This window comes from Macaca fascicularis, chromosome 8 (genome assembly GCF_037993035.2).
Source record: "Macaca fascicularis isolate 582-1 chromosome 8, T2T-MFA8v1.1".
NCBI classification, from domain to species: Eukaryota; Metazoa; Chordata; class Mammalia; order Primates; family Cercopithecidae; genus Macaca; species Macaca fascicularis.
Window position 1 is genome coordinate 43,485,953 of NC_088382.1, and position 26,366 is coordinate 43,512,318.

General features: G+C 41.2%; 1 protein-coding gene and 1 long non-coding RNA gene across 29 annotated transcripts in view; one reads left to right on the plus strand and one right to left on the minus strand.

Annotated features, from left to right (window-relative positions):
* IDO2 (indoleamine 2,3-dioxygenase 2) overlaps positions 1 to 16,453 on the plus strand; it is a 69,291-nt gene extending 52,838 nt beyond the window's left edge. For 15 of the 26 annotated variants that reach the window (XR_012416387.1, XM_065519122.2, XM_065519128.2 and 12 more), the window contains 3 exons: positions 5,783 to 5,834; positions 12,978 to 13,126; positions 14,990 to 16,453. Coding sequence is in view for 19 of the 26 variants with exons in the window: in XM_065519122.2 (XP_065375194.1) it covers positions 5,783 to 5,834; positions 12,978 to 13,126; positions 14,990 to 15,345 (557 nt within the window). In the remaining 7 variants the exon portion in view is untranslated. Of the gene's footprint in view, positions 1 to 5,782; positions 5,835 to 6,469; positions 6,579 to 11,369; positions 11,901 to 12,977; positions 13,127 to 14,989 lie in introns of those variants that run through there. The other 11 variants (XR_012416388.1, XM_065519124.2, XM_073998699.1 and 8 more) reach the window with 5 other exon arrangements.
* The window catches only part of LOC123575183 (uncharacterized), a 62,153-nt gene that overhangs the window by 14,005 nt on the left and 21,782 nt on the right, over positions 1 to 26,366 (minus strand). For all 3 annotated transcript variants that reach the window (XR_012416390.1, XR_010577259.2, XR_006700341.3), the window contains exon 2: positions 20,921 to 21,011. This is a non-coding gene — a long non-coding RNA (uncharacterized lncRNA). The remainder of the gene's footprint in view (positions 1 to 20,920; positions 21,012 to 26,366) is intronic.

Consider the following 26,366-nt stretch of genomic DNA (forward strand, 5'->3'; position numbering starts at 1 on the left):
TTACAGCACTGACTCAAAGCAATGATTTTCTGAGTTTTGCATTGTTTAAAAGCTACTTCCCAGTGTAAAACCTAAATTTCTGCTCCTGAAAAGTTTAAAAAGCAAGTTTCCTGCAGTTTCCTCAATAAAATAATAATAATACTAATGGCACAAAATTTTTAGGAGATGAAGGTAAATTAATCAAGAGCAGACATTATATTTTCCTTGAGATTCATGTGGGTTTAAAAGGGAAAGCTACCTGACCAATATGTTTTGTGTTTTGCTGGACAATGAGAACAGGGACATTGGAAGACATCTGGCCAGGCACTAAATGGAGCTGCCATTTGGGCAGAAGTTTAATCCTTGGTATCATTTTTCTACTTCACTAGAAAGTCCCATGGAAGGAAAAGCCACATGGGGAGGCTTCATCACGTTTATGTGTAGATCTTCTGGGTTCCCTGCAGGATAATGTCATTGGCTTTTAGGAACCACCCTTCTTAGCCAAAATGCACACATTACATGTGAAAGCAAGGGTTCTCCTCCTTCACCAGCTCCGTGCTGGTAGAGGAGGAAGTTCTCTACTTCATATTCTCTCAACAGTCTTCAGCGTCAGCTCTCACAATACACTGATATTCTTCAAGATAAATCAGCTGGGAGTATGAGAAGAATATCAGATTCAGAAGCAGAATATCTAGCTCTAACTCCATTAATAGCTGTATAACCATTATAACTATGCTGTATGCTATTCTGGGTCCTATTTTCTTGTGTGTTGTTGTTGTTGTTGTTGTTTGTTTGTTTTTTATTTGTTGTTTTGTTTTTGAGACAAGGTCTTGCTTTGTTGCCCAGCCTGGAGTACAGTGGCACAATCATGATCATAGCTCATTGCAGCCGCAGCTTCCAGTTCCTGGGCTCCCACAATCTTTCCACCTCAACCTCCCAAAGTGCTGGGATTACAGGGAGGAGCCACCATGCCCAACTTCTATTCTTTTTAAAAATCAAATATTTAATTATATAGAATATGGAATATATAAGTTGAATATATAGAATAATTGGAAAATAAACACCCTCATATCCAACTTTTACCTTAAGAAACAGATTATTACCAAAAACTGTTGCAACCTTTTGTGTTGTTTTGAACTTCATTCTCCCAAAACATTTCTTCCAGGTGTCATCATCTTGATTATTATATTAATCATCCTCCTTCACTTTTGTATGCTTTTGCTATTACAATAGTATTCCTAAACAGCATATTTTCATATTATTTTGTTTTGTATGGTTTTGAAGCTTGTCTAAAAAAATTAAAATGTATGAGTTTCTTCCTACAATTCTCCTATTTCACTAAGGGTCATCCACATTAGTCGAATAGACATAGCACATTTTCACCACTATACAGCATCATTTTGTACAAGTAGACTACAGTTTACTTATTCTCCATTTATTTCTGTTTGTTTGTTTGTTTTGCTATGAAAAGCGATATCGTTACATATACTCATGCCCATAGCTACAAGTTTACATATTCAGGTTTTCTGTAGAGTGGACACCGGGGAGTAGAATTGTTTGGCAGGACTGTATGTGCATCTTTAATTTTACTGGCCAACACCAAATTGTTCTTCACAATGTTTGAACTAAGTTGAAATTCCACCTCCCCATCACATTTAGTGTTGTCAACTTCATTTCTTCATTCACTAATTCATTAATTCAGTCTTTTATTTATTTGTTTATTGCTAGTCTGGTAGGTGTATAATGGTGCTTCATCATGGTTTTACTTTGCATTTCTCTGATTTTCCTTTTAAATTTTTTAAAAATTATTTTTATATAGAAACAGGGTCTCACTATATTGCCCAGGCTGGTCTTGAACTCCTGGCTTCAAATGATCCTCCCACCTTGGTCTTTCAAAGTACCCAGATTGATTATAGGCGTGTGCCACTGTGTCCAGGTGATCCGCCTGCCTCGGCCTCCCAAAGTGCTGGGGTTACAGGCGTGAGCCACCGTGGCTGGACGTCTTTCCTCATTTGTATGTTAAATAGGCTTTTATCTTACCTGTTGGTTTTAGTAAGACTTTTGGACACTCTGGAGGCCGATTTTTGTTAATTATATGTGTTGCAAATGTTATGGTTCGTCTTATGCCTTTTGAAAGTAAAAGTTCTTAATTTAAATATAGTCAACCTATCAATCATTTGTAAAAGTTTGTGGTTTAAGAGGTCTTGCATAAGGTATTATTCCATCATCATCAGTCAGAAATACATTTTTTTTTTTTTTTTTGAGACAGAGTCTCACTCTGTTGCCCAGGCTGGAGTGCAGTGGCTCAATCTGGGCTCACTGCAACCTCTGCCTCCTGGGTCCAATGATTCTCCTGCCTCAGTCTCCCAAGTAGCTGGGATTATAAGCATGCGCCACCACACCTGGCTAATTTTTGTATTTTTAGTAGAGACCGGGTTTCACCATTTTGCCCAGGCTGGTCTTGAACTCCTAAACTCAAGTGATCCACCCACCTCAGCCTCCTAAAGTGCTGGGATTATAGGTGTGAACCACCAGGCCTGGCTCATAAATACATGTTTATGTATTTTCTTCTAAAGTTGTTTTGTCTTTCATTTTTAAGTTTTTAATTCACATATAATTACCACTTACTACTTATAATTATCTGTAAGTAGTATAAGAAATAAATTATAATTCCCTCCTAGGAATAAGCACAAACCTGCAATATTAGCACAGTCTTATGTCATTTTTTCTAAAATGAATGGATGTATTTTCTAGGCTCTCTGTTCTGTTTCATTGTCTGTCTTTCCCTGCAACAATATCATCTGCCTTAAACACTCTAGTTTTATGGTATTCCTCGTTTTCAAGTAGAGCAAACCGTCACCTGGCTTTTCTCCTCCAGCATCGCTTGTGCTATCCTGGACTAGGACCTTCATAGAGACTGTTAGAATCATCTAGCCAAGTTCCAGTTTAAAAATCTATGTCGGAGCTGGATGCAGTGGCTCACACCTGTAATCCCAGCACTTTGGGAGGCCAAGGCGGGTGGATCACTTGAGGTCAAGAGTTTGAGACCGGCCTGGCAAACATGACAAAATCCCTTCTCTACTAAAAATACAAAAATTAGCTGGGTGTTAGGCGCCTGAATTCCAGCTACTTGAGAGGCTGAGGCAGGAGAATTGCTTGAACCCTACAGGTGGAGGTTGCTGTAGCCGAGATTGTGCCACTGCACTCCAGTCTGGGTGACAGAGTGAGACTCCATTTCAAACTAAACTAAACTAAACTAAAATAAAAATCTATTTCGGAAATTTTGCTCAAATTTTATTAAATGTCTACATTAATTTAGAGAAAAATGACATGATTTTGATATTCTATTTAATATTTCTGTATTATGAATAAGGCAAATAGAGAGGCAGAGAATAGCATAAAATAGTAACTAAAATTCCTGGGTGAACCACCTCAAATCATTTCTTCATATTGCTGAATATTCTTCTTTTGTCCCATGCCCTGAAATATATCCAGACAGAGAACTCTTCTCTTCAATACATTTCTTCTTTTAGATATTCGTATTGAGTTTTCCTGCCCATGAATATGGTATAAGAGAATATATACCTTTGGGAGGCCGAGGTGGATGGATCACCTGAGGTCAGGAGTTTGAGACCAGCCTGGCCAACATGGCAAAATCCCATCTCTACTAAAAACACAATAATTAGCCAGGCGTGGTGACATATGCCTGTAGTCCCAGCTACTCAGGAGGCTGAGGCAGGAGAATTGCTTGAACCTAGGAGGCGGAGGTTGCAGTGAACTGAGATCATCATGCCACTGCATTGCAGCCTGGGCGACAGAGCGAGACTCCGTCTCAAAAAAAAATTAAAAAAAGAAAATATATCCTTTCATTTACTAGTTTTTTCTTCAATTTCTTTCAAGCTAAGGGGCTTACCTATCTTCTGCTTTATTCATAGTTACTTGATATTTTTATTTCTAATAAATATGGTATCTTTCGATTTTACTGCCTCTTACCTGTTCATTGCCAGTTTCAAAAATGATATTGATATTTGAATATTAACCTTAAATCTAGCACCTTGGTAAATACTATTATTCATTCTAATAATTATTAGTAGATCCTATGTATTTTCTATTTATAAATTATATTGTTTGAGTGGAATGCTTTGCTTCTTCATTTATAAAATTTACAACTTTTATCTCTTTTTAGTATTTTTTTCTTATTCTCCTGGCTAGGACCTCTAACACAGTATTGAGTGGAAGTGCTGCTCTTTGTTTAGTTTCACATTTAAAGAAAAGGTTGTTTTTAATATCTCACTGTTAAGCATAATATGCACTGTAGGCTTTCTGTGGATTCCTTTTATCCATTTAAGAACATCTCCTCTTATTCCTAATTAGCTGAAGTTTTCTGCGTGTTTGTTTTAATCGTAAATGGATTTCTTACATCTACTGAAACCATTTTACATAAAAGATATTTCACACCTATTGAAATGGTCATTTCGTTTTTCCTCCTTTAATATGTTAAGTTGGACAAAATATTAAAGTATTGCCCGTCATTCTGCTTCAGCAAAAAGTAGTAGTGTTTTTAGCAGTTTTGGTGAAAAGAGAGCATCAAATAAGAAAGACATAGAAGTAGGACCCAGTAAAAACCTAGCGCACGGGGCATTGCCATATGTGAGCAGACAGAATGTGGTACCACCAAGGAGCATCTGGAGGGCTGGAGGCTGAAGGAAGATGAGTCACCCAGGCTCGTGGACACTTCAGAGAAATTAGGGAGCAGGAAGAAGAAATAGGATCAAAGACTATGTATGATGGTTGGAAAAGGAAGTTGATGGTATGGAGATGTTATCATTTGGGTCTCACATAAAGATGTAGATAGATAGATGATAGATAGATAGATAGATAGATAGATAGATAATAAGTAGATGTTATTATTTAGTCCTCACATAACAGATGTAGATAGATAGATTAGATAGATGATAGATAGATAGATAGATAGATTAGATAGATGATAGATTGATAGATAGATAGATAGATAGATTAGATAGATAGATAGATAGATGATTAGATAGATAGATATCTCAGAAACAAAGACACAGACAGAGATCTCAGTAAGATAGGCATATGCCAGGTGACAGAATTCAGAGGTGTCCCGCTACGTGAAAACAATAGAACCACCTTCAAAAGTTGATGAAAAGAAATTTAGTACAAATACGAGGGCAGGCTTCCTTACATACAAGTTAATAAACTGGAAGAATCAGTGATCCCCAAACACTGGAATAGATCAGAAACAGTTGTTTATATTAATGAAGGCAGCTAAACATGAAGCTGAGCAAACCTGTCTCTGACCTAGTGTGGCAATCCCTGGGCAAAGGACACTTGCTCCGCTCCTGTGTCCTTTGCTGAATATTCAGACCTTCAGTTCAGCATCGGTGAATTTAGTTTTCATCTCTTGTGAAAGCCTTGAGAGTGGTGATTCTCTCTGCTTTTCTTCTCCTCCCTTCCCTCATTTTCTCAAACATCGCCTTTTTAAAATATGAAATTTTAAAAGATGGCCTTGATCTCTTTTTTGTTGTTATTAAGTACAGAGAAAGGAAGAACCACAAATAGAAAAGGGCAGCATGTGGAATAGTTTGGAAGTTCTGGGAGCACCCATGAGGGCAACTGCAGAAGAGAACATTCTATCCCCCATTGTTGCAGCTGTCATTCCAGGTCTCTGTGCATATCAGATAGGGAAGGAGCTCCTGGAGAGCAGCAGGGTCCATGCACATGTAACCAACTGCTTTATTTGCCTGTAGCAAAGTTCACATTTTGATTGCTTTTCCAGATCATGTAGATCCAGACATATTTTATTCAGTCATCCGGATCTTTCTCTCTGGGTAAGTATAGTTCACTTGTTTTCCTGTGTGACGTCTCTGTAGCATTGACTGAATGTGTAAGGGGAGAAAGAGACAGAAGCTTCCTAGCATAAGAAACATACCAAGTGACCCTTGCTAGGGATCCACTCTCAGGTAAAAGAAGTGGGATACTATCTGCACGACAAATAACACTGAGGGCTAAATAGTTCCGTTCAAACTTTTTGCTCCTAGGCAATCTAGATCCATTTATATTCACTTTTCTTAGAATTATAGCTCAATGACAGAAGGAGAAGAAAAACACAGTATGTCACTCACACAGTTCTATCACTTACATCTACTTTTTCCTCTTGTTATTAAGGCAGGTAGAGGGGTGGGGAGTGTAGTATAGGGCTGGATAGCATTGAAGCTTTCTTCTAAAGTTCCTGGAAGAGCTACGCTATGGTTTGAATGAATGTGTCCCTCCAAAATTAATATGTTAAAAACTAATTATGATGATGAGGTATTCGAAGGTGCGGCCTCTGGGAGGTGATTATGTCTCCTCTGAGAGGAGAAAACAATCCCCATGCGTGGAACTAACACCCTTATAAAGGGGCTGGATGGAGCTTATTTGGCCCTTTTTGCTCCTTTTTTTTTTTTCAATTCCCTGTCCCTTCCACTATGTGAGGACACAGGACTTGAGGCATTACCTTGGAAGTGGAGACCAGGCCCTCACCAGACACTGAACTTGCCGGCACCTTGGTCTTGGACTTCCCAGCCTCCAGAACTGTGAGAAATACATTTCTGTTATGGGTAGTCTCCAACTCAATATGGTTTGACTTACCATTTTTTGACTTTATGTTGGTGCAAAAGCATACATATTCCGTAGAAACTACTTTGAGTACCCATATGACCATTCTGTTTTTCACATTCGGTACAGTATTTAATAAATTCCATAACATATTCAACATGTTGACATACATAAGCTTTGTGTTAGGTGACTTTACCCAACTGTGGGCTAATGTAAGTGTTCTGAGTGCATTTAAAGGCAGCTAAGGTGTTTGGTTGGTCAGATGTATTAAACGCATTTTTGCCTTATGATATTTTCAACTTACAATGGGTTTATCAGGATGTAACCTACTGTGAGTTAAGGAACATCTATATTTACAAATTACCCAGTCTAATGTATTTTGTTGTAGCAACAGGAACAGACTAAGACACTACCCCAAACCATTTGTTTCATATTTTCTGAGTACTCTTCTTTTGTCACATGGCTTAAGATTTCTCCACAGAGAGAACTCTACTATTATTTTATTTTATTTTATTTTATTTTATTTTTGAGACAGAGTCTTGCTCTTTTCACCCAGGCTGGAGTGCAGTGGCACCATCTTGGCTCGTGGCAACCTCTGCCTCCTGGGTTCAAACAACTCTCCTGCCTCAGCCTCCCAAGTAGCTGGGATTACAGGTGGCTGTCACCAAGCCTGGCTAATTTTTGTATTTTTAGTAGAGATGGGGTTTTGTCATGTTAGTCAGGCTGGTCTCGAACTCCTGACCTCAGGTGATCTGCTTGCCTTGGCCTCCCAAAGTGTTGGGATTACAGGCGTAAGCCACCACGCCTGGTTGATAACTCTACTTTTAGATACTTGCTTTGCTTAAACAAATTAGCCATTCCTTCCTTGACATGTTTTAATCAGATTGCTTTCCTATTAACTTTGGAAATTAAGAGTTTTGGTTTGTTTTTGTTTAATTTTTAAACAGTGAAAAATGAAAGGTGGAGGCAATCGCTGGATGAGGTGAATATGTCAAATAGATATCATCTAGTGGGCCATCTTATTAACTAGGAGATACCTGAAATGCTATCAATGGAAATAATCTGAAGCTGTGTCTGGATATAGCAAGAGACATGCAAATGCTAAAAATCTACTGTATTACATTGGTGAAAGGACAGAGTAGCAACACATACTAAGTATTTTCTCCAGATTGGATGGGTCTGACGTGTGAAGCACTTCAAACAGAGTCCAGCCTGAGAGAGAGTGGGGGTGGAATCCTCCTTGTAGAGGGTACAGAGTGGAAGCAAAAAGATTTCCAAGATTGAGAGTAATGGGTGCATGGTTTATGGGGAAAAGGGAAAACAAAAAGAAGGGTGCAGAAATGGAGCTGAGAGTGTACTTAGTATTTGGACTTTTTCTGTATACCTTTGAAGGATTAGAAAAAGAAAAATGGACCATTTTTAAAAATTTCCTGCTACCACATAGTGGCCTTATACTATAGATGCAGAAACAGACTGGCACTTAGGGAGCACCTAATTCTGGAAAATCCCTTTGTGCTTCACATTGCTCTCTAAATCTATATGTTTTTCCTTGTTACATGACAATTTACCACAAAGTTAGTAGCTTAAAACAATACGCCTTCATCGTTCCACAATTCTGTAAGTCAGAATCACAGGCAAGCTCAACTGACTTTTCCATTTAGGGTCTCAAAAGGCCAAAGTCAATTTATCTGTTGGGCTGGGCTCTTAACTGAAGATCAGGGGAAGAATTCCCTTCAAAACTCATTTAGGTTGTTTTCAGAATTCAGTGTTTTATGGTTCCAGAACTGAGATCTGTTTCTTTGCTGGCTGTCAGACAGGAGCTGCTCTCAGCTTCTTGAGGCATCCAGTATTCCTTGTCATGTGGTTTCTTCCATCTCTGTATTGGCACTTTTTTTTTTTTTTTTGAAGACAGAGTCGTGCAGTGGCATGATCTCGGCTCACCACAACTCCGCCTCCCGGGTTCAAGTGATTCTCCTGCCTCAGCCTCCCGAGTAGCTGGGATTACAGACACCCACCACCAGCCCGGCTGTATTTTTTGTAGAGACGGGGTCTCACCATGTAGGCTAGGCTAGTCTCAAACTCCTGACCTCAGGTGATCTGCCCACCTTGGCCTCCCAAAGTGCTGGGATTACAGGCATGAGCCACCAGACCCGGCCTTTTTGCTTGCCTTTTAAAAAACATTTTTATTTAGGAGAATGGAGATATTTCATGTGTAGATGACACATATTCATTCCTTTTAGTTTTAGTTTCCACTCACATTAAATTTCTCGAGGAAGTTATTAGCCCTTGCAAAAAAACCATCTCATTTTTTTCCTACCAAAACTTCCCGTTTTCTTGGGGTTGCTACAAGAAAGGTTAAAAATAATCATGCCTACAGATATTTGAAAGGAAAATAGTTCCTCTTTTTTCACAGTAGCAGCTTGTACCTGAGAATGTATGGGAGCAATATTTGGATTGCTCAAAGAAACACCCTTTCCCTTCCTCAGACTAGAATTGTAAGCTAGAGAACATGAGTTTTGAAAGTAGATGTGCTTCTTTTATCTTTTTGGACTTTCATGCTGATATTTGCTCTGTCACCTTCAATGTGACATCTCTTCAGGGCAAGGCACTGAAAACAGATTGATTAATGTCCCTTGACCATTTGAGACACTGGATGGCTCTTTTAAGCTGGCCATGTTCTTTCAAGAACTATGCTTGGGTCTACATATTCTGGCTATATAATACATACTTATAGGATGCTATTTTTAAATCATTCATTTATCACATATTTAGTGAGTGCCTACCCCATGTCAGTTCTAGGTGCTGGGAATAAAGCAGTAAAACCAACCCTCAACTTGGCCCCTCTGGAGCTTACATTTCCATGGTGAGGGATGGACAATTAATACACAAGTAAATCTAATAGGAGCATCATACAATATACATTACAACGATAAGCACAATGAAGAAATGGAAAGCAGGATAGAGTGTATTAGGGACTGTTGAATACAGTGGCCAAATTTTCTTGTTTATTGTGGTCCAAGAGTGCCACAACCCTCTATGACATTTGAGCAGATACCTGGAGGAAGTGAGGGAGTGAGTCGCAAGAAGGAATGGCAAGTGCAATGTCCCTGAGGTGGGAGCGTGTTGGTCATGGTGGAAGAGCTGCAGGAAGCCAGCAGGACTGCAAAACTCAGGGGAGAATGAGAAAGAGTGAGGTGACAGTAGAGACCAGATCGTGTAGAGCTTTGTCAGCTTCTCTTCAACATTGACATGTTTTGAAAAGAATAACAACGTGATCTGCCTTCAGTTGCAAATCATCTCTGTATTGACTGAGTAGGAAACAGACTCCAAGAATTAAGATAGAAACAGGGAAAATACTTAAGAAGCTATCACTACAATCCAGGGTGGTGGCTTGTACTAGGGTACAAGGGCTAAAAGTGTTGAGAAATGATCAGATCGTGGATATGTACTGAAATCAAAGTTAATGGAAAGATGTGAGTCAAAGATAATTTGCAGGTTTTGGGGGCCTGGTTCACTGAAAGAACAGAGACATCATTTACTCCCATGAGGAAGACTATAGGAGAAGCAGGTTTAGCAAAGAAGAAAGGAAATCAGGAGATCAGTTTAGGGACACATTCATATAAAGTAGGCAGTTGGATATATGGGTCCGGAATATAGGGGAGAGGTCCAGCTATAGGTGTAAATAGCTTTTTACATTTCTAAATAGTCAGGATATAGGCTTTGTTTTTTCTTTTTTTAAGACAGAGTCTCGCTCTGTCACCCAGGCTGGAGTGCAGTGGCACAATCTTGGCTCACTGCAACCTCTGCCTCTAGGTTCGAGCGATTCTCCTGCTTCAGCCTCCCAAGTAGCTGGGACTACAGGTGTGCACCACCATGCCAGGCTAATTTTTATATTTTTAATGGAAATGCGGTTTCACCATGTTGACCAGTCTGGTGTCAAACTCCTGACCTCGAGTGATCTCCCCACCTGGGTCTCCCAAAGTGCTGGGATTACAGGCGTGAGCCACCCCATCCAGCTGGGATATAGTTGTTTTCTAAATCTATGAGGCTAGATAAAACCATTTGGAAATTGAGAGTAGTGAGCAGTCCATGGACTAACCCTTTGAGAGTGCAACATTTAGCAGTACTCAAGATGGGAAGGAGCTAGTGAAAGAGCCCCGAATAACTACATAAGACCATCAACTGGATTACAAAGAAAAACCCGAACAAGTGTGCCCATATATCACCCAATAGCAGTTATGTCTTTCATATTTCTTCCCCATAAAATGTTCATCAACTTTATTGGACCAGGGTCTTAACGGACAAGTCACAAAACCTCTCTGGAGCCTATTTTGTTTTTCAACAGCTGTAGGAAGCAAATATAAATTGGGAAAACAAAGGCTCAGAAAGATTTGTACAAAGTTAAACAGTAATGAAAAGGGAGCCGGGATTCCCATTCACTCTAAAAATTATGATAAAATAGCTAGTATTCATTGAATGCTTAACATGTTCCAGGCCCTGGGCAGGTATTATTTTAATTAGTTCTCACAATAATCCAATAAGGTAGATACTAATTTTCTCAGATGAGAAAGCTGAGGCTCAGAGAGGTTAATTAACTAAGCCAAGGCTCACTATTAATAAATAGCAAAGCTAAAATTAAATTCCATATCTGATAGAGGTAGAGGCCTTACTCCTAATAGCTGCAGCCTGTCAGGACCTGGCAGTGGTAACCTCTCCTTTCCTCTTCCCGCCATTCCCCTGCACTCTTTCTGTACCACATCTCTTTTCAGACTGATGGTGCCCGAGTTACGAAGGCCACTGTGCTATTTACCCAGTGAAAGCCGTAGCACAGCCAACCCAAGGAGCCCCCAGTGACAACAACCTGGCTCCCTACAGCACTTCCAGCCTCAGAGCAGTATTTGGAAAATATCACGAACAGCACACATGGCAGTCTGTCTGTGGCTTTTGTATGTGTATATGGTGTGTGCGTGTGTCCCTTCTCTTGAGCAAAATGACGTTCAGAATTACAGAAAAATGGTGCCACATCAATGTAAATCTGTTATTTAAACTCGTAACAAAGAAAGTAACTTGTTTCTGGCTATAGGAGGAAAAGACGATATTCCTTAGTAAAAATGGAAATCCACATATGAGGTTCTTGTAGAAAAGAAGATGGAAAATTGCAAGTTTGGGGATCAAGTTCTGTTTCTATCATCCTTTAACAGTATGATCCTGGAACCTTAATTGCTTTAAGTCTTTGTTAGTTATCTATGAAATGAAGTATTAAAAAAAAACCCCCAAAACCTGTCCTGATCTACACACAAGAAGTCAAATGAGAAAATGAATGCGAAGATGCTTTATAAACTATACAGCATGGTAGGTGCAAATGTGACATGAGCTTGTTCTTGTTTTGGACTCATTATAAAGTCATGCCCACACACTCTGTGATTGTTCAAGACTATGCAAAGTCAGACACAGGAAAATGAGTAAAACAGATGGAGGCATAAAGAGGGGGAACTCAGAGAAAACAGTGAAGAAGAGGAATCAGAGAGACAAAGAAGGAGAGGAAAGGTGGGGAGGAGAAGAGAGGGAAGGGAAGGGAGGAGAGAACAGCTGCTTCGTGGAGCATGGCCGGCAGCCCAGTCCCAGCCTTTCTGCGTGTCCCTGACTTCAGCCTCTGGTAAGGCACAGGCTTGCTCTGTGCTTCCTGCTGTTACTCTTCTCATCCATCCTTATTATCAATACCTGTGGTCAATAAAGTATTTGATAAAGGCATCCTCAAAGTCAGGTAACATCTGTACATTACAGATTACAAAGTTAGGTAATATCCAGCATTGATAGTTTATTGTGATGACTTGTTAACAATTATCACTGTTTCAGGGAAGGGCAAAGGGGTGTGTGTGTGTGTGTGTGTGTGTTTTCATTTGTGTGTATCCGTGTATGCAATTGTGGGTTTTTGTGTATATTTGTGAGGCTCTTTACTTGGCAGAGTTATAAGTATCTGGTCATCAAGGTTGAGATTAGCGAAGGAAGTGAAGAAGATTTTTCCAGAGCCCCTGAAATGTTCCTGTTGAGCAGCACTGAGGACATCTTTATAACCGAGTATTTGCAATAAATATGTCATGGGACCAGTGCTACAAACTCCTCTCTAAATAGCCTTTACTTCTCTGGAATAACCCTTTAGATGAGGAAGAACAGGGCTATGAATTTATAGCTTGTTATGAAGCTGGAGTGAAGATGATGCTTTAGTACTTATCCTACAAAGATACCCCCAATCCCTCACCCTAAAATTACCGTTGAAATCATTTTCCCTTTCTCCTTCACTCTCAGTTTCCATGTCAGAAAATGTACCATTACCTCCCTGCACCCTTTTCTTCTCTCTCACTTTTACTCTTGCTTAGATGGAAAGATAACCCAGCAATGCCTGCAGGGCTGATGTATGAAGGAGTTTCCAAAGAGCCCCTGAAATACTCGGGCGGGAGTGCAGCTCAGAGCACAGTGCTTCATGCCTTTGATGAGTTCTTAGGCATTCGTCATAGCAAGGAAAGTGGTAAGTCAGACATTTTGTTTTCCCTTAAGAGGAGAGGGGGGAAGAGAAGAGGGATTTTTGTTTTTTTTTTTTAACCAATTGATAAAACCAAATATAAATTAAAATGTCATGAAGTTTATACTTCTCTAAGTCAGCCAAGAAACCACATGACTGCCAATGTTTTTGTGTCAAGTCAATTAATATTGGAATATCAGATCTCAGCTTGATCTTGGGTTTTACTTCCAAATCTTAAAATGTTGCTCTGTTTCCAACTGTTCACTATCACTTTGGTTTGGATCTTTAGAAACTAGCTTCCTTTTTCTGAAATGGGGGAGAGATGTAGAGTTTGAAGGCTATGAGCCTGGGCCAGCTGGAAACAGGTCTGGGCTCTTCCGAGAAAGTCCTTCCCCACAAAATGGTGCAACCTCTAGCCAAATCTACTTATACTAGCAGAGGGATCTATCACCCTGGAAGCTTGAAATTGCTCATTTTCTTTTTTTTTTTTTTTTTTTTTTTTGAGACGGAGTCTCGCTCTGTCGCCCAGGCTGGAGTGCAGTGGCGCTATCTCGGCTCACTGCAAGCTCCGCCTCGCGGGTTTACGCCATTCTCCTGCCTCAGCCTCCCGAGTAGCTGGGACTACAGGCGCCCGCCACCTCGCCTGGCTAATTTTTTTGTATTTTTAGTAGAGACGGGGTTTCATTGTGTTAGCCAGGATGGTCTCGATCTCCTGACCTCGTGATCCGCCCGTCTCGGCCTCCCAAAGTGCTGGGATTACAGGCTTGAGCCACCGCACCTGGCCGAAATTGCTCATTTTCTTACCTGCCAGGATCAAGTTAAGTTTTTAACAGTTGCAAACAAGACACTTCATACTATGGAGTTTTCAAGTTGGATTAGAAGAAAAAGAATCACCAGAACTTAGTGTCATAGATTCAAGTTGGTTCTTTAGAACTGTGATAATTTTTCATGGATTTTGGCATTTGGTGATGTCAGTGGTTGATTTACTTACCATGCATACTATTAAACCCATAATGAATTTCCTATAAATATCTATTGATTTGATTTTTAAACCATTTGGCGTCAAGAGGCTGTTACTAAAACAGTGACTCATTCTTTATCTTTTTTGCCTTCACAGTTCTCTATAACTTTCTCCTTTTCTTATGCTCCCTCCAAAACAAAGCACTGAGGAAAACAAAATTCACCAGAGTATTCAGCTAGTCAGTTCAAGGGTTTGTGTCCTACATTTGAAGATACTCCTCATAGCAGCTACCAACTGGATACTTCATTTACATTTGTTATGTAGTAAATATTTATACATTGGCAAATAAATCTAGTGCCAACTCTGTCATCTGAGATGTGCTTACTTTGTTTCCTCTTCTCCATCTCCTGTCAACAGTTAGAAATATGCATTTGAGTATGTGAAGTCTGCAAACGAAAGGGCCAAGGTAGATTTGAATTAGAACACCAGCAACAGTTTCTGGTGCATTCCTGTCTGAAAAAGCAGACAAGATTGGGTACCAGCGTGGCTCACACCTGTAATCCCAACACTTTGGAAGCCTGAGGTGGGGGGATCGCTTGCACCCAGGAATTCAAGACAAGCCTGGGCAACATAGCAAGGGCCCATCTTTACTAAAACAAATACAAAAAATATTAACTGGGTGTGGTGGCGCACACCTGTAGTTTCAGCTACTCAGAAGACTGAGGTGGGAGGATCACTTGAACTCAGGGGCAGAGGTGGCAGTAAGCTGAGATCACACCACTGCACTCCAGTCTGGGTGACAGAGCAAGACCCTATCTTGAGAAAAAAAAAAAAAAGCAGCAGCAGCAGATGAGCTCTGCTATATTTCCATGTGGAGCTATGACATTATGTTGTATTGTTTCTTTCAGCTGACTTTCTGTACCGAATGAGGGATTACATGCCTCCTTCCCATAAGGCCTTCATAGAAGACATCCACTCGGCACCTTCCCTGAGGGACTACGTCCTGTCCTCTGGACAGGACCACTTGCTGACAGCCTATAACCAGTGTGTGCAGGCCCTGGTAGACCTGCGGAGCTATCACATCACCATGGTCACCAGATACCTCATCACAGCTGCGGCCAAGGCAAAGCGTGGGAAGCCAAACCATCTCCCAGGGCCTCCTCAGGCTTTAGAAGACAGGGGCACAGGTGGAACTGCAGTTATGAGCTTCCTTAAGAGTGTCAGGGATAAGACCTTGGAGTCAATCCTTCACCCACGTGGTTAGGAGAATGCGCTCTCCCCAGCAATGCAGAGCCCCCATGGAGGGCAGGTGGGCCTGGAGAATGAGGGTCAGGGTTCTGCCTGGGATCATCCAGGAAGGATCTCAGCCCTATTCATGTTCCTGCTCTACAGAGCACCATAATCTCCTTGTCGAGAACTGTTGACCTCACAAAGGGGAGTTGATGTGGCCAAGACTTTCCTTCTCTACCTGATCACTGCTTAACAGCAAGTATCATGGATACTTCCTCATGCAGAACCCCCCAAGAGGAGTGACTGTACCCCATTCTCTTCGCCAAGTAATAGAAAACCAATCTGAATTTCAAAAATCAGATAAAATTGCCCGGGGATACATTACCTGCTGATTTTCTTAAAAAACAAATTCACAAGCCTGTAATCCCAGCACTTTGGGAGGCCGAGACGGGCGGATCACGAGGTCAGGAGATCGAGACCATCCTGGCTAACATGGTGAAACCCCGTCTCTGCTAAAAAATACAAAAAACTAGCCGGGCGAGGTGGCGGGCGCCTGTAGTCCCAGCTACTCGGGAGGCTGAGGCAGGAGAATGGCGTAAACCCGGGAGGCGGAGCTTGCAGTGAGCTGAGATCCGGCCACTGCACTCCAGCCTGGGCGACAGAGCGAGACTCCGTCTCAAAAAACAAACAAACAAACAAAAAAAACCAAATTCACTTAACAATTCATTAAGTTCCTACTGAGCACTGCCTCCAAGATTAGAACAAGGATTTCTGTGGTCCCAGACCAGCCCTCTTCTCCCTGAATGTGTTGAGTTTGGTGGTAGGAGGTTGGTAATGCTCCAGTGGAGATGTGGAAGAAAGAGGATGCTGACAATAAGGACTTGGATGTCACCAGTGTGAAAATGAGCAGTTAATGATACAGGAACATTGAGAACGGATGAGACTTTCCACGTGGTACCTAGATTTGCAAATTGTATTGTAATGCCATTCTTTATTTTTAGAAGAATTATTCTCTCTTCTTACTCTGAAAATCTGTATTTGTAAAATGAAAGAATGGATCTTATATAAGTAAATAAGAAAACTGGGAATAAGTAGTAAATCGATGTGGTTAGTGTGCAAATAAATGTAAATGCTTTTATTGACTTGGTTTCTATCTCAAGAGCTCATTCCACCTGGCAGTAGAAAATGAGAAAATTTTAATCAGGCCAATTTATTTATTTATTTATTTTTGAGACGGAGTCTCGCTCTATCATCCAGGCTGAAGTGCAGTGGCGTGACCTCTGTTCACTGCAACCTCTGCCTCCTGGGTTCAAGTGATTCTCCAGCCTCAGTCTCCTGAGTAGCTGGGATTACAGGTGCCCACCACCGTGCCTAAGTAAAGTTTTTGGGTTTTTTTGTCTTTTTAGTAGAGACGGGTTTCACTATGTTGGCCAGGCTGATCTTGAACTCCCAACCTCAAGTGATCCACCTACCATGGTCTCCCAAAGTGCTGGGATTACAGGCCTGAGCCATTACACCCAGTCAATCAGACCAATTTAGAATAAAATAAATTCTGTTAATTGAAGGTTGCCCCTCACCCTCCATGCTGTGCACACATATATACCTGGAATAGCTTCTGAATTCCAGGGAGCCTATCTAGTATCTTGATCACTGAGCAGCCTCTGCCAAGTTCATATATGCTAAGAAGTCCCTCTCCTCACGTGGACACTGGTCAAGTGCAACCTGTGGCCTGTGTCATCATGTCTCAAAGCCCTTCACATTCTCCAGCCCTCAAGGTCCTATCACAATACCTGGAAAAATATCTGACTACTTCCCACCTGCCCTAGGAATATTTGGAGACTGTTATAACCACAGCAACCATCTCCTCTTTCCAGTGTCATGAGGGAAAGATAATTTTGCAGGCTTGTGAACTCTCGGGGCCCTTGGTAGGACGCCATGAACCAGTGTCTTCCACCTGGGGCATGGGGAGGGCCCTTCCTGTCCTATCTCCACAGGGCTTGGTCTGGCAAAGATGAGGTGGACAGGAAAGACCAAGAGCTTCTTCTCAGAGACACTTTCAGATGCTCTTCCCTGCTGCTGACATTGCCCTCTCTTCTCTAACCCATAAGGAATAATCCTTTTCTAGTCTGGATGGGCCAAGGAAAATGCCTGGCTCTGACGGTATCCTCTCTGCCTGTTGTTCAGGTCAGAGTCTCAGCTCAAAGACTTAGGCTACCATGACTCAGAACGCCTTTTCTCTATGCATGCTGTTCTTGTGTTTGAAAAGTCTATTTTGAACCTCAAAAAGTGAGCATGAATATATTTGTTGTTCTTTGATTTGCTCTGGGATCAGTAAACTCAGCCAGTCTTAACTACCTGGGCTGAGCGTGTGCCGTGGTCCAAGGATGTGGACAGGTGGCAGAAGAGGACAGAAGCACATTGGTGAATAATCCAAACCATTATTCCTCCCCACTGTCACTCTCAGGTATAAAGCTCATGACCTTTAGAATAAGATTTGTTTGATTTCTGACTTTCCTGTTTTTAAAACAATGTTTTTTGACCAATTTCAGAAAGTCACTAATTCTCAGATTCCTATTTCTTATAAAATCGAGATGATCAGATGGGTCTCAAGGTAGATACAAATAACAGAAGTGATAGTGCCTGGCACAAAGGGAAAATGTCAACAAAAGTTTATTTGGTTATGAGGTGGGGCTCAGAGCATAGATTGCATATATATAGTCAAAACAGAACATTATATTCCTCCAGCTTCTTGAATCCAAAGCAATAAAATGATCGTTTCTTATTTGGATATGCGGGGAGGTAGAAACTGACAAAACTATGGGCTTCAAGAGCTGAAAAACCAGGCCAGGAGTGGTGGCTCACACCTGTTATTCCAGCATTTTGGGAGGCCGAAGTGGGTGGATCATCTAAGGTTGGGAGTTCGAGACCAGCCTGACCGACATGGAGAAACCCCATGTCTACTAAAAATACAAAATTAGCCAGGCACACCTCTAATCCCAGCCACCCAGGAGGCTGAGGCAGGAGAATCGCTTGAACCTGGGAGGTGGAGGTGGAGGTGAGCCAAGATCGCGCCATTACACTCCAGCCTGGGCAACAAGAGTGAAACTCGTCTCAAGAAAAAAAAAAAAAAAAAAGCTGAAAAATCTGGGTTTGTATTCCAGCTTTGTCACTGACAGACATGTTGTCTAAACTTTCATAGCCACAGTTTGCTTATTTATAAAAGAGGTGATTTCATAATTACTGTATGGAGCTAAATGGTGGTTATCACATTACCATTCTCCCTGTTTGGTCTTTGAACCGGAGAGAATCATGTCTAGGGGTTCCTAAGAACCAGAACACAGCTTGGAACTGCTGTCTACCTCCTTGTAGTTGGTGAATAAAAGGGATATGACACCCAATCAAGCAAGAAAAGTGAGATAGAATCTGGATTTGTCTTGAAATCATGTAGACATGTAGTGAGTGATGCAAGGACCTTTGAGTATTGAAGAAAGGATGCCACAGTCGCTTCAGCTTTTAAACCTAGACCTGTACTAAATGGGGACCTATTTTGTGACTTAGTGTTACAGGCTTAACAAGTAATCATCTTAATTGGTTTACTTTTAAAGGATTCAAGTGCATTCAAAAAGGCCACAAAACTTGACACAGAATTTTCAATAAATATTGAATAAATGGAAAACTGGATAAATTAAATGAGGTAGGAAGAGAAGTGTACAAAATTTTATCTTTCAAAGCCTTCAGAATATGTTGTGTTTGCTTGTTGTCATTAAGCCTTATACACGAGGATGAAATAAAAGCAAATGTTTTTATTTTGTTTGCTAATGAGCAACAATGAACCAATTAACCTAGTTCATCTGTCGGGTATGATTTTCTGGAGCAAGGAATTCCATTTTCAGCTTGATGTATAATGGTCAAGGTAAAGCTTCCACTACAGAACAGAACAAGGTTTTCTCAAGTATCCTAGGGATGAAGGGTATGCACACCAGTGAAAAAATGGCTATCTAATGTAGAAATATTATTAGGACAGTGTAGGGGTGTGACTGTTGAGCTTGAAGAAATGGCAGAGCTGGTGTTCAAACCTGAGTGTCTAATGTAGACATTTACTTATAACACAAGATGTACAAGCGGTTTACCTTGCTTAACTTTTTCTTTTTCTTTTTTTTTTTTTTTTGAGACAGAGTTGCTCTTGTTGCCCAGGCTGGAGTACAATGGCGCAGTCTCAGTTCACCGGAACCTCCACCTCCCGGGTTCAAGCGATTCTCCTGCCTCAGCCTCCACAGTAGCTGGGACTACAGGCATGAGCCACCATGCCTGGCTAATTTTGTATTTTTAGTAAAGATGGGGTTTCTCCATGTTGGTCAGGCTGGTCTGGGACCCCCAATCTCAGGTGATCCACCTGCCTCAGTCTCCCAAAGTGCTGGGATTACCGTGAGCCAATGTGCCTGGCCTGCTTAACATTTTTGAGTCATAATAGTCACATTTTACATGAAGATAATAGCTACTTTGCAGTGTTTTTGCGAAAAGTCAAGCTCATATATATTGTTAGATAATTGGCACTGAGTGAATGGTTGTACTGTGATGATGCTGCTTATTCCCTGAAGATCCTCATGGTCTGGATAAGAAGAAATGTCTAGGGAAGAAAAAGCATTAGGAGTAGGAAGTGTGTGCTCTCTCACGCTGTGAGTTCTGAGGCAAGTGGAGAAGAGGGAGGAAGACATGCAGTCGAGAAATGCTGCAGAGGCTGAGCACGGTGGCTCACACCTGTAAACCCAGCTGCTTGGGAGGCTGAGGAATGAGAATCACTTGAACCGGTGAGGTGGAGGTTTGCAATGAGTCGAGATCGTGGCACTACACTCCAGCCTGGGTGACAGAGTGAGACTCTGTCTCAAAAAAACAAAACAAAAAAAAAAAAAGAAAGAAAAAGAAAAGAAGAGGAATAAGTGTTGCAGAAACCCTTGGAGCATGTGTGGAGTCATGTGTGTATGTGCATGGAGGGAAGAGCAGAATTATGACTGAGGATAAACAGACTGAAAAACTGGCCCAGATTCAGATCCCAGGATAGACACACTCTGGTCTGGGACTTATGTTTTTTGGTTTTTTGTTTATGTTGTGTTTTGTTTGAGATGGAGTTTCACTCTTGTTGCCCGGGCTGGAGTGCAGTGGTGCATTTTTGGCTCATTGCAACCTCCGCCCCTCAGGTTCAAGTGATTCTTCTGCCTCAGCCTCCGGAGTAGCTGGAATTACAGGCATGCACCACTACACCTGGCACCCAGCTAATGTTTTTGTGTCTTTAGTAGAGATGGAGTTTCAGCATGTTGGCCAGGCTGGTCTCGAACTCCTGACCTCAAGTAATCTGCCCGCCTCGACCATCCAAAGTGCTGGAATTACAGGCGTAAGCCATCATGCCCGGCCTGTAAGTTTTGTTTCACAATAAGAACAAGAAGGTGCCATGAGATTATACTTTAGGTTCACCCAGATAAAATCAAAATGAATGGTAGTGTCTAACACACCATGGTTTCTCAACAATTGCAGAATAAATCCATACCCAGATTGAATGGAGGGGAGGTCTACAAGCTCTTGCCCTCAAAGATGGTTTTCTTCAGGATACTCACCCTTATTGCCAGGGGCCCAGTGGAGGTCAGGAAAATGCTTGTTTTCTTTCTATCTTAAGGAGGCTGCATCTTCAATTATTGTAAGTCAGTCCTGCAAATGGATGGAGTAGGTACCATTCATGTGTTCAGTGGGAAGCTTCACCAAATTTATGCTGACATATAGATCTCTCCTTTCAGTAACTTGATAAATATTTGAGATTCCTTAATTAAAACCTTACATCAGGCTTCTCCAGAGAAACAGAACACTATTTTTTATATATGTATATATATGTGTGTGTTTTTGTGTGTGTGTGTGTGTGTGTGTGTGTGTGTGTGTGTGGTCCTTTGGTATCAGTAGAAGATTGGTTCCAGGACCCCTGCAGATACCAAAATCAGGGGATGATCAAGTCCTTTATATATAAAATTGTAATATTTGCATGTAACCTATACACATCCTTCTGCATACTTTAAATCACCTCCAGATTCCTAATAATACCTATGTAAGTAGTTACTAATAATCCCATGTAAATAGTTAAGGTGTGTTTTTCAATTTGTATCATTTCTATTGTCATATTATTATTTTTTACTGTTTCATTTTTCTGAAAAGTGTTCATCTGTGGTTGGTTAAATCTACAGATGTCAGACATGAAACCTACAGATATTTGGGGGTCCAACTCTGTGTGTGTGTGTGTGTGTGCGTGTGTGTATGTAGATAGAGAGAGAGAGTGAGAGAGATAATGGAGGCTAGAAATTCCAAAAGCTACAGGATTGGCTAACAATCTGGAGACCCAGGGAATAGCTTTGTTGCCGGTTATGTCTGAAGACCATCTGTAAGCACAATTCATAATTCTTTGTCTTAATTTTTTATTTTTAATTTTTGTGGGCACATAGTAGGTATATATATTTAGGAGGTACATGAAATGTTTTGATACAGGCATGAGATGTGAAAATAGCACATAATGGAGAATAGGGTAGCCATCTCCTCAAGCATTGATCCTTTGAGTTACGAACAATCCAATTACACTCTTTATTTTAAAATTTAAAATTTACAGGCCAAGCGCGGTGGTTCACGCCTGTCATCTCAGCACTTTGGGAGGCTGAGGCGGGCAGATCACGAGGTCAGGAGATTGAGAAAATCCTGGCCAACATGGTGAAACCCCGTCTCTACTAAAATACAAAAAATTAGTTGGGCGTGGTGGCATGCTTGTGTAGTCCCAGCTATTTGGGAGGCAGGGGAATCGCTTGAACCCAGGAGGCGCAGGTTGCAGTGAGCAAAGACCATACCACTGCACTCCAGCCTGGTGACAGAGCAAGACTCCATATCAAAAAAAAAAAAAAAAATACAATTAAATTATTATCGACTGTAGTCACCCTGTTGTGCTATCAAATAGTAGATGTTATTCATTCTTTCTATTTTTTTGTGCCCATTAACCATCTCCACCTGCCCCCAGCCCGCAACCACCCTTCCTAGCCTCTGGTAACCATCATCCTACTCTCTGTGTCATGAGTTTAATTTTTAGATCTCACAAATAAGTGAGAACATGCAGTGTTTGTCTTTCTCTGCCTGGCTTATTTCACTTAACATAATGATCTCCAGTTCCATCCAAGTTGTTGCAAATGACAAGATCTCATTCTTTTTATGACTGAATAGTACTCCATTCTAGATATATAACACATTTTCATTATCCATTCATATGCTAATGGAAACTTAGGTTGCTCCCAAATCTTAGCTTTCATAACCAGTGCCGCAAGAAACATAGAAGTGCAGAAATTTCTTTGATAGACTAATTTTCTTTCTTTCTTTCTTTTGGGTGTATACCCAGCAGTGGGATTGCTGAATAATATGGTAACTTAATTTTTAGTTTTAGATTTTTAAGGAATCTCCAAACTGTTCGCCACAGTGGTTTTGGACTAGTATACATTCCCATCAAGAGTGTAGAAGTGTTCCCTTTTTTCCACATCCTTGCTAGCATTTGTTGTTGCCTATCTTTTGAATAAAAGCCATTTTAACTGGGATGCAGTGATATCTCATTGTAGTTTTGATTAACATTTCTCTGATGATCAATGATGTTGAGCACCTTTTCATGTGCCTGTTTGCCATCTGTGTATCTTCTTTTGAAAAATCTCTATTCAGGGCCGGGCGCGGTGGCTCAAGCCTGTAGTCCCAGCACTTTGGGAGGCCGAGACGGGCGGATCGCGAGGTCAGGAGATCGAGACCATCCTGGCGAACACGGTGAAACCCCGTCTCTACTAAAAAAATACAAAAAACTAGCCGGGCGAGGCGGCGGGCGCCTGTAGTCCCAGCTAGTCGGGAGGCTGAGGCAGGAGAATGGCGTAAACCCGGGGGGCGGAGCTTGCAGTGAGCTGAGATCCGGCCACTGCACTCCAGCCCGGGCGACAGAGCCAGACTCCGTCTCAAAAAAAAAAAAAAAAGAAAAAAAGAAAAATCTCTATTCAGATCTTTTACCCATTTACCCGGATTCAATTATTTTTTCCTGTTGAGTTGTCTGAGCTCCTTATATATTCTGGTTATTCATCTTCTGTGAATGGGTAGTTTCCAAATATTATCTCCCATTCTGTGGGTTGTTTCTTCACTTTGTTGATTGTTTTCTTTGCTGTGCAGAAGCTTTTAAACTTGATGGGATCCCATTTATCTATTTTCGCTTTGGTTGCCTATGCTTGTAGGATATTACTCAAAAAGATTTTGCCCAGACTAATGTTCTGAAGATTTTCCCCCAATGTTTTCTTGTAGTAGTTTCATCATTTGAGGTCTTAGATTTAAGTATGTAATTCATTTTGATTTGATTTTTGTATTTGTTGATAGATAGGAGTGTAGTTTCATTTTTCTGCATATGGATATTCAGTTTTCTCAGCAGCATTTATTGAAGAGTTTGTGTTTTCCTCAGTGTACCTTTGGCACCTTTGTCAAAAATGAGTTCACAGTAGGTGTGTGGATTTGTTTTCAGGTTCTTTATTCTGTTCCATTGATCTGTGTGTCTGTTTTTATGCCAATACCATGCTGTTTTGGTTACTGTAGCTCTGTAGTATAACATTTATGGTATAATTTGAAGCCAGGTAATGTGATTCCTCCAGTTTTGTTCTTTTTGTGCAGCATTTATTTGGCCATTCGGGGTCTCTTGTGGTTCCATATACATTTTGTGATTGTTTTTCTATTTCTGTGAAGACTGTCATTGGTATTTTGATAGGGATTGCATTGAATCTGTAGGTTACTTTGGGTAATAGGGACATCTTAACCATATTGATTATTCCAATCCATGACCATGAAATATTTTTCCATTTTTTGGTGTCTTCATAATTTCTTTCATCAGTGTCTTATAACTTTTATTATAGAGATCTTTTACTTCTTTGCTTAAGTTGATTCCTAAGTATTTTTAGGTATGGCTATTGTAAATGGGATTACTTTTTAAAATTTCTTTTTCACATTATTCACTGTTGGCATATAGAAAACAATTGCTAATTCCTTCTTGCTCAGGGGAGGCCAGTTGTTGGTCTATCAGGCCTTCAACTGATTAGAAGAGGTCCATCCACATTATGGAGAGCTATTTGCTTTACTCAAAGTCCATCAGTTTAAAAGTTAATCTCCTTTAAGAAAAATATCCCCACAGCAACATCCTGAATAATGTTTGACCAAATACCTGGGCACCGTGACTCAGCCAAGTTGACACAAAATTAATCATCCCTGGGGTCCTTAAAAAGAACCTGAATTAGGATAAGCTATGGTATCTGACACACACTCTCCCTACAGCCTCTCCCAAAGAAAGAGTCCTCCTTTCACAATGATGGAGAGGAGGTAAAAAATGGCGAAGAGTGTAGCCGTCCCCTAAGAGATGTCCAGAAGGTAGGCAGCAATGGATTGGATAGAAGCTTCTGAGAGAGAAGTGGGGAACTCCACCCTGACAAACCTTACTTAGTTTACAACTAAATACTTTCTAAGCTGGGTAATCCCTGTGGAACAAAACCATTGCCTCTCGTAATAAAAACTAAAACTCAGGTCAAGCACAGTGGCTCATGCCTGTAATCCCAGCACTTTGGGAGGCCAAGTCGGGTGGATCACAAGGTCCAGAGTTCAAGACCAGCCTGGACAATATGGTGAAACCCCATTTCTACTAAAAATACAAAAATTAGCAGGGCATGGGGCAGGTGCCTGTAATCCCAGCTACTCAGGAGGCTGAGGGAGGTAAGTGCTTGAACTCGGAAGGCAGAGGTTGCAGTGAGCCGAGATCGCACCACTACACTTCAGCCTAGGCAACAGAGCGAGATTCCGTCTCAAAAAAATAACCACCAGCACTCTGGGAGGCTGAGGTGGGTGGATCATGAGGTCAAGAGATTGAGACCATCCTGACCTACATGGTGAAACCCTGTCTCTACTAAAAATACAAAAATTAGCAGGATGTAGTGGCATGTGCCTGTAGTCTCAGCTACTCGGGAGGCTGAGGCAGGAGAACTGCTTGAACCCAGGAGGCGGAGGTTGCAATGAGCCAAGATTGTGCGGCTGCACTCCAGCCTGGGTGACTGAGCAAGACTCCATTTCAAAAAAAAAAAAAAAAAAAGAAAACTAAAACTCAATGCTCTGAGGTACGGAATGTAGGGTGACTCTCTACCCGGGAAGAAGTGACCAGGCCTTATATTCCTAAAGCTAGTACACAAGACACCTTCACCTTGGCTGCTGCCACCACTCACCACTGCTGGGGACAAGAGGACAAGGGGACAATGATTCTCTTTAATGTTATGCCTGAGTCCAGCTAGGATCCCTATAGAAATTTTTTTTTTTTTTTTTTTTTTTTTTTGAGACCGAGTCTTGCTCTGTTGTCCAGGCTGGAGTGCAGTGGCACAATCTCAGTTCACTGCAACCTCTGTCTCCCGGGTTCAAGTAATTCTCCTGCCTCAGCCTCCCGAGTAGCTGGGATTACAGGCATGTGCCACCACGGCTGGCTAATTTTTGTATTTTTAGTAGAGACAGGATTTCACCATGTTGGACAGGCTGGTCTCAAACTCTTGAGCTCAAGTGATCTGCCCGCCTTGGCCTCTCAAAGTGCTGGGAAGACAAGGATGAGCCAACATGCTGGGCTGATTTCTGTAGTAATTCTAAGGAGAATTTAATAAAAAATCAGGGTGATTTTAAAGGCAAGCAAACAAAAAACACTACAGAAGTAACAGCTTGATAACATGTAATGCTCACTCTGTGGTGCTCTCAGGCCCGATACTGTCTGATCCCTGGGCTGACTTTAGGTGATGGGACCTCTCAAACTGGAACCCAAAGATCTCACAGCTTTCAGAGCAGAAAGTCAGGACAGTGAGGCTCATAGACCGAGTTCTTCTTCCCTTACTGTTACTTTGAAATTCATTCTTTGTTTTTGCATTTTGTTGTCTCTAAAACAGGGTTAATTGAAATAAAATTAATCAAAAAGGATAAAGGAAGGAGGAAAATGGAAGAGAGAGGAAGGAA